This window comes from Apus apus, chromosome 23, assembly GCF_020740795.1.
Source record: "Apus apus isolate bApuApu2 chromosome 23, bApuApu2.pri.cur, whole genome shotgun sequence".
Classification (NCBI taxonomy): Eukaryota; Metazoa; Chordata; class Aves; order Apodiformes; family Apodidae; genus Apus; species Apus apus.
Window position 1 is genome coordinate 6,685,939 of NC_067304.1, and position 8,317 is coordinate 6,694,255.

At 42.3% G+C, this 8,317-nt stretch overlaps 1 protein-coding gene across 1 annotated transcript; it reads right to left on the minus strand.

Moving 5' to 3' along the window:
- Positions 1 to 1,871: 1,871 nt before the first annotated feature.
- Positions 1,872 to 8,255, minus strand: NRAS (NRAS proto-oncogene, GTPase). Its single transcript, XM_051638942.1, has 5 exons — positions 8,046 to 8,255; positions 7,355 to 7,533; positions 6,767 to 6,926; positions 6,009 to 6,132; positions 1,872 to 5,330 (listed from the first exon to the last, which is right to left on the minus strand). Exons 1-4 carry the CDS (start codon positions 8,154 to 8,156, stop codon positions 6,013 to 6,015), a joined length of 570 nt encoding a protein of 189 aa, XP_051494902.1. The 5' UTR covers positions 8,157 to 8,255; the 3' UTR covers positions 1,872 to 5,330; positions 6,009 to 6,012.
- Positions 8,256 to 8,317: the final 62 nt, after the last annotated feature.

Consider the following 8,317-nt stretch of genomic DNA (forward strand, 5'->3'; position numbering starts at 1 on the left):
AGCATCCAGAAACTCTCTCTGGAAGATCCCCATTTGATGTGTACAACTTCAAAACATGCTGGGTTACAATTAACAAATTCTCCAGAACTCAGGGAGTTTCAGCCTCACTTCCAGATATTCCCCAAGAACATAAACTGATTTCCCCAAAAATATGCAAGGCTGCGGTCAACAGGGCTGCGCCTGGGATGCTGTTACCCTCTTGATCTCTAATACCTCATCACCTCTCTCATGCTGAGAGCACTCTTCAGTTTCTGAATTATTCTTTTTCTTACTCATTCTCCAGTTTGTGAGTTTCCACACCACATTAGTGTTTAACTATTTAATTTAAGATCAATAAAAACTGGCTTCTGCTTGTTTGCTCTCCCACAGGAACTATATCTGCCCCTAACCTTTCTGGATGTACCAAGATAGACCTGAAACCAAGAATCACCTTAAGGGTGCAGAGGTCATCTTCCTCAAAAGAACTCTTCATCCCCAAGCTGTTTAAATTACAGAGTCAACTTAGACCTTAGGTCACAGGTTCAGGGTAGAAATATGAGTAAGGCTTGGGTATGCTGTGCTAAAGTTAGATCTACAGCCTCTTTAAACTGAAGTGCTCGATACAAGCAAGCCATCTTCCCACTGTTTTTTGGCTGTAAAGAGAGTGATTCACACCCAAAGGCTTCAGAGTGCCTCTAAGACCCCATGCTTTTCTCTCTGAGCTGTTTTCATTTCAGCTAGGTCTAATAAAAGGAAAATGGTCAAACATGCCCAGAATTTGGCAACTTAGGGCATTTAGCAGGATCTTCCTCTAGTTTGCCTAGCAGGGCAGCCATGTCACAGGGGCACCTGTCCAAGTAGAAGTTTTGCTAGAAAATTGTTCCAATTCCTGAAGAAAAGTATTAACAGAGAGATGGCAATGTGGAAATTCACAAGGGCACTCCTTGATGTGCCACGTCTTTGACCAACACCACCTTGTACTAGCATAAGCCTCAGCAAGTTCTTCTCTCCCCACTTTGCTCTTAGTCATTCCCTACACAGATTCCTCCAGGGATGTTTAAATCATCCTGTTCCAGTATACAATGGAAGTCAGTAAATCCTTAAGGTGTGCACTAATTTCTAGGAACAGGTTATTACGATAACAATCATGTTGGAGGAAAGCTTTCCTAAAAAGCCAAGGAAACCCTTCCATTTATGCAGCCATCTGTACTCACATTCTGAATCCCTCCTTTCAGAACAGGTAGCCCCTACTGAACCTACCCAGTGCAAAGAGTTTTATAACCCTGTTACTAGGAGTCTATTTTAAAGTTCTTTGCACAAAAAACAGATTGGACTCTGACATAATATCTTAGGAGAAACACACTTAAATCACACTTACTGTGTGGTCCAACACAATTTCCCTCATTGCAGGTGGAAAGCCAACAGGGAAGTCATTTTAGAAGACTGATTTAAGTAACTTAAAGGCCTAACAGAGAGCATGGTTTGGACACAGCAGTAACTTTATAGCTGACTTCACTCTTGGAATATCAAGTAAAGAAATTTTCCCTCCCCTGATTTTAGACTTAGCAATATACTTTCCAAGGGCAATGTCAGCAAAAGTATAATGAGGGACCCTGCTGCAAGTAGAGACTCAGCACTAATACAAGGTGTATAACATGGCAGATTGGTGAAATCATTAAAATTGGGCTCTGGAACAAGCCTGTGGTACTCCTCAAAGCCACTCACACTGCTTATTTGTGCTATACCAATACATACACAATACAGCTGCTCATGCACCATTACAGAAGGAATATTTGAATAAAACAAGAGCCCACAGAGAAAGCAGAGAGCAGCGTTACAAGCTTTCTGTAAGCCAATTGTGGATCCCGTGCCCAGATCACTACCACAAAAGAAACAACCAAAGAATTCCAAGTTTATTCTTTAAAAAAGTTATTTAAGAAGCAAAATAATTTACTTCAATTCAAACCAAAAGAGATGCATTATTGAAAGCAAATAATTATACAAAGTAACAACAAATTAGCCCTTGAATAATAAGTCCAGATCCCAACAATTCCCTACCATCCTGGAGGTTATACAGTCACTTAAGGCTTGAGGAGTAAAGGAGGACCACATATAGATCAGAATGTAATTCAAACTTCCACTGCTCTCCTTCCCCCCATAGGCCCGAAATTGCTTTCATCAAACTGTGTTAACAATTATCATGACTTAAGCATCATGGTTACTATCCAAAGTCCTACTGATACGAGTAAGAACAAAACTTGAGCAGTGTTGTTTGAACAAGACCATGGAGTGGGAACACCAACAGTAACAAGCCACAGAGTTACATGATCTCATCAAACAGCTGTTCTCAATCCACGATAACAGAAACATTTATTTCAGTTGTTGACACTTGTAATTTTTGAACAAGAGCTTTACTCTTCTTTAGTATTTTACCTCACAGCTGTTTATGTCTGTTCTTCCCAGTTAAGATAGTAAAGTAAGCTTCGCATCAACAAGGTGTTAAGCTGCTAGTTCTAAATAACAACATTTGGACTAAATCTACAAAACTACCTTTTCCAGGGACCTGTTCTTGTGCAAACACTTCTGTGCTTATCTTCTAAATAATTTTCCCAAAAGTTCTGGGAGGTTTGTCCTTCCACAGTTCTCTCTCAGTTGCCACCAAAGTCAAGGTTCTCTTACATAGATAGCTGGAAACAAAGTACAACTTTTTACTTCATACAACTAGTACAGCACCCTGATTTTCTATCATTCACTAGATTTGAACCCAAAATAATGCAGATGGGAGCACTGCCTGTGTAGGTCAGCTCTGCAGCATCCTAAAAGCTCATGCACCCCCCTCTGAGGTTCCAAACATGAAATACATACGGACTCATCTTACCAGCTCTTCTTCCCTTTTAAGATTTTATATAGCCCAAGAGAAAGAGAACACCAAAAAGCAAGTGGATACATTGGCCAGTTCTCATACAATTCTGAGAATCTACAACTTTTGGAGTTACAGCCAGTACATTTTAATGACTAGAACATGACACACAATGTAGAGAATTACTACGAGGAACCTCCATCCAAAAGAAGTAATTTTCCATACTTGACCATGCAACCCTCAAACATCAAATGCCAGCTGCAAAGGCTTCCCATGGCCATGGGCAGCACGTGGCCATGCTCTGAACTCTGCAATCCTGCTTGCCAGGAAAGAAACTCCTACGTTTCCCAAATAAACAAAAGCCACACATGAAACCAGGTGACAGGACGTCACCATTCCAACACACCGTGACCTCTGCTTTGCTGTCTTTCCAAATGCTGAGTCTATGTGCAGTGGTGGCAATTCTGTCACTTTTAACTTGCAGGCATGAGATCATCCTCAAACAAATTTGAGTCACAGCCAGTGCTATCCATAATGCTGCCTACCACTGTGTATGTTGCTGGAAAATAATGTTTTATGTAAAAATATTGTATTTTTAATTCTTACCAGTGTCACATCAGTCAAGGGTAAAATAAATTGCAAGAAGTACTTAAAAGGATTATCACAGGTAAAGAAAATTTGATGCAGATTGATCCTCTTAATTCCAAGAAGAGAATTAAGAATGTAAGTAGCAAAAGAAGGAGTATTAAAAGGAACAATTTCTTCTCTCAGTATTTACCAATTTCTGATTTCCATTTGAAACTGAGAACTCCAAATTAAGTTGTATGAATCCAACACCAACAAACTGAAATTAAGCCTCTTGAAATCTCTCTGCTCACACTGGTTTGGCAGACTGACTGAACGCTCCCTCTGTTGGCTGAATGCTTATTACTCTTCCATCAGGAACTGGAAATTCAGCTTCGCTGTGGGATACACTGACCACACAGAGCAGAATCCACTATCAGCAGCTCAAGAACTAGAGAAGAACACAGTATTCCAAGAACACCGGTAGGTTTTGCAACAGTGACCACACTTGGTTGTCCCAGTTACACGAGGGGACAATGCTTTGTTCTAGGAAGAACACATCCAGCTTGCACAGCAATTCTCTCACACTCGGAGGCTGTTTGAACAAGCCCAGAATTCCCATCAGTTTATTGTACACCCTCTGCAGAATCATCACTGAGCTCACTTCCTTCCTCATTCTGCAAGGATGCTGTAATCAGAAGCTGCTCAGTTTTCTGTTGCAGCTCCTTGCCTTTTCCCCTCAGTGGGGACGTACCAACTCTGTGACAACTCCTGCACCAGAGTCAGCCTGAATCCCCATGCTGCTCCCCTGACAAGAAGACTCTCCAACTACATGTTACAGAGAGACATTTTGAAGAGACAATGGTAACAGTCTAGTGGTAAGAAAATAATTTAGAATAAAATAATTTGCAAGCTACAGACAGAGCTGAGTAACAGCTGTCCTAACTAACTAACCTCCAGTTACTAGATTAACCGTTGAGAAGCTGCCCATAAATGTTGGCAGCTAATGTTAAAAATTAACAGCTGACTGATTTGGTCCATCTTGGAAAGGGAAGAGATCTGAATGCTGCAGAAAGACAATACAGAATATAAACAGTTCCACCTATAAAGAAAGTAGAACACAGATGCAGTCTTGTCCCCCTCCCTAGTTAAAGAGTCTTACAAGTGCCTGCCAGATCTTCCAGCCTACAAATTCCTCTTTTAGTATCCTGTCAGGCCAAGAGATCACCCACACAAGACTTGCCTGCTTAAGAAAATGAGCTCCCAGGAAATTCCAGTCCTTGGGGTTTTCCTCAACCCAAGGGAACAGTGGACAACTTCAAATCTTCTTAGCAAACAGGCACTTAAGTTAGGAAAGATATGTCCTTTTTATTACAGAAAGTGAAGGATCCGTTAAGTGGTACTCCTGGCACAAAAGAGATGTTGCAAATAGGCTGTACAGGTGCAGAGAGAGCAGATACCAACCTGGGACAGAGCATTTGTGGTGACAAAACCATTTCTGACATTACCTGCCAAGCAATGATTAGTGCCACTCCTCTGACAGCACTGCAAATCAGAATCCAACAAAAAGGGGACAAATATCACTTCTAGCTTTTACTCTAGAGGTAAAGTGTCATCTTTTTCACAGCATTTAGTCTCTATCGTTCACTTTTCCTGTGACTGGTTTTCTTCTTGAACAAACCCACATAACACAGTGAGAAAAGAATCCCAGTACATCAAGAGATGTGACTGCTCCATTGGCTGAGCAAGGAGGTAGATGCCAGAGATGTTCTTTTCAGATGGAGCACAGAAAGGACCTTGTGCTAATTAACTGGTACCAAGGTTCTGGTCACTGGCACCAAAATACTGCAGGGCATCAGCATGAGATGCAGGACAGTAGCATCGAGACTCGTCCAGCAGCTGCATCTGACCCACATGTCCTTGGCATCTGGAACAGAAAAAGGCAGCTCTGATCAGCTCTGTCCAGTGTAGTGATGGATATGCACTGCAACATGTGCAGTACCAGTCCTGAACTCTCTGCCTGTTGTTACAGTGATGAGCAACATCTTTTAGGTAACTGTTGAAAATAATTTCATTCTGTTGGGGAACTCTTAAGTTTCATAACTTGCATTATTTTATTTGGTTACTTTTCAAACAGTGCATATCCTAGAGGAACACAGCTCAAGATAAGCTGCACAAAAGTCAATCCATCATCAGCAACTGGTGACTGTAGAGTTGTGCACACTCTTCTTTCTAGTTCAGGTTTTTCTTGTGTACAAGACAGAATTTACACATTTTCCAAAGAGTCAAAAATATTTTCATAGGAAGGACACATTGACAAGAATGATACAGAAAATCACACAGTTTTCAGTTCAGTGGAAATCCACAGGCTACAGCCAAAACATTCTGGTGAATAGAATTTCCTTTTCTTAATCTTTGCTCTTTACTTAGAGGGAAAAAAAACATTTTGGAGAAGTAATTAAATGTAGGACCTAAATCTCTGGGTATCAATAGGTTGTGTAACGGAGGAAAAAACCCCACCTACAGCAGCTAGTATTTCCAAGTCACGCTTATCAACAACTGAAAGACATACAGCCAAGAAGCCAATGAAAGACTACAAGCTCACCTTATCACATCACAACACAAGACAATCCCATGCAGCCTTGGTTCCCATCTTCGTTGCTGTTGAGCTTCTTCATCCTGTACTGCCGGATCTCTCGCACCAGTGTGTAAAAAGCATCTTCCACACCCTGAATGTAAAAAATCCAGGTAAAGTATTTTATTTCCTGAAGCTTTTGAGATCGCTGTTCTTTCCATCACAGGACCCCTTAACACGTTTGAAAGATGTACTTCTACAAGAAAAGCAGTAGCCAACTTATCCCATAGTTTGTAGGAGGAAGAAACCAGCACTTGGAGCAGCCCCCTGCTTAATAACTGCCCCTTTTCTGCTTCATTCCATAGTGTTGTAGGAAGAAGACAGGCTGGCTGGACAGAGCCACATATTCAACGCAACTCAGAAGAAGTCTCTTAGTCCATTCTGGGGAATTGTCTCTGTAAATAGTATCCTACAGCTGGCCTTCATCAAGGAGCCCAGAAAATCCAGCAGGTCTGGGATGACTAACCACAGCCTGACCACTTCTCAACAGGAGCAGATGCAGCTCTCTTCTTATGAACATGACAAGCCTTGAAGTGATCTCTGCACTGGCCTAGCCCACTGATAAAAACAGAACTATTTCAAGCTAAGAGTGAAATCAAAACCTAAAAATGGCTAACAGATTTAAAAATTTGTACTCCTGTAGATAAGAAAAAAAATACATGGGAAAGTGTTCAGACCGTTCTACACTTGGCACACAGGAAGAAATCTGACCAAGGGAAGCACCTTACCTGTCGTGTTTTAGCAGATGTCTCTATGAAGGGGATTCCATAGCTCTTTGCTAATTCTTGAGCCTGTTTCGTGTCTACTGTTCTGGTTGGCAAATCACACTTATTCCCAACTAGCACCATTGGCACATCATCTGAATCTTTCACTCTCTTTATCTGTTCTCTTTAAAAAGTCAAATTAAAAAAAAAAGTTAGGAACTATGTTTTAAATATAAAAGCTGTTTTAGTTCTGGTTCTACAAAAATACCCATTAACACTGGACAGCCCCTCAGGGATTCTTACTGACAGCAGCATGTCCAATAACTTTGTACACTCCAGCTTCTAGCCTGTGTATAACCCCACACTGGTGTGTGTTTGCCTTCTTACCCATTTTCTCAAGAAAAAGTTATTTGATTAACACAAGAACCTAGGCAACTGTCCCATTCTCAACTGCTAAGTAACAAATAGACATAAAATGCAAATAAGCTTGATAAACTTTCTGAAAGAAGTGGGAGATTTAATGTTTGTCTATTATTTACACTGGCTCTAATAACAAACAGATCTAATGCCTCTTCCAGTCTTGCCTCCCTGCAGCAAAGGCCCAGATCATACCTGTAAAGATTAATATCAGCAAATGATTTACTGTTGTTAATAGCAAAGACACAGAGGAATCCTTCCCCCGTCCTCATGTACTGGTCACGCATGGCACTGTACTCCTCCTGCCCTGCAGTGTCCAGGATGTCCAACAAGCACGTCTCTCCATCAATAACAACCTGTTTTCTATATGAATCCTGTAAATACACAAATGAATTTTAGAGAAAAACATTGTATTACTTCTTCCTGCCCCAGACACTAGGGAAAAATAAACACATTAATTAAAAAAACCACAAATCACTCAGGAGTTTTTCTAGCCCCTTCAAAGAAAAAAACCCCATATCTAGAACCAGCAGCATTTAAAATGTTACTTTAAGTTCTTTCAACCTTTCTTAGATAAAAAACAAATATTAATAAGAAATTTCTCAATTGCCAGACAGAAAAAAAAGTATTAAAAATACCATCACAATATCATGACTGTTCTAGGCAGACTGGTCATGAGTTGTTCTGCGGCCGCTGCTGGGTGCCCGCACTGCTTGAGGAAGCAAGAGGCAAGGGAGTGTGAGAAAGCATTTTCTCAGATTTCTTGTGTGCTCTGATCTCACATCTGGCCTTTTAAGCAAAAAAAGCCCGGCAGCAGCCTCCCACCGGCATTCACGGAGCTCCCGCGCGGGGACGTCCCCGCACCCCCTCTCCGCCGGGCCCTCACCTCGATGGTGGGGTCGTACTCGTCCACGAAGTGGTTCTGGATGAGCTGGATGGTCAGCGCGCTCTTGCCGACGCCGCCGGCGCCCACCACCACCAGCTTGTACTCGGTCATGGCCCCGGGGCTCGGGCGGGGCGCGGCCGCCTCAGCCCGCGCCCGCCGCTCCCGCGAACGCGGAACACCCTGCCCAGCGCGTTCCGGCTTCCGGCCCCGGCTGGCGTCATCACCCGTCGCCGGAAGAGCCTCTGGGCTACGCCGCTTCCGGGCACGTGACG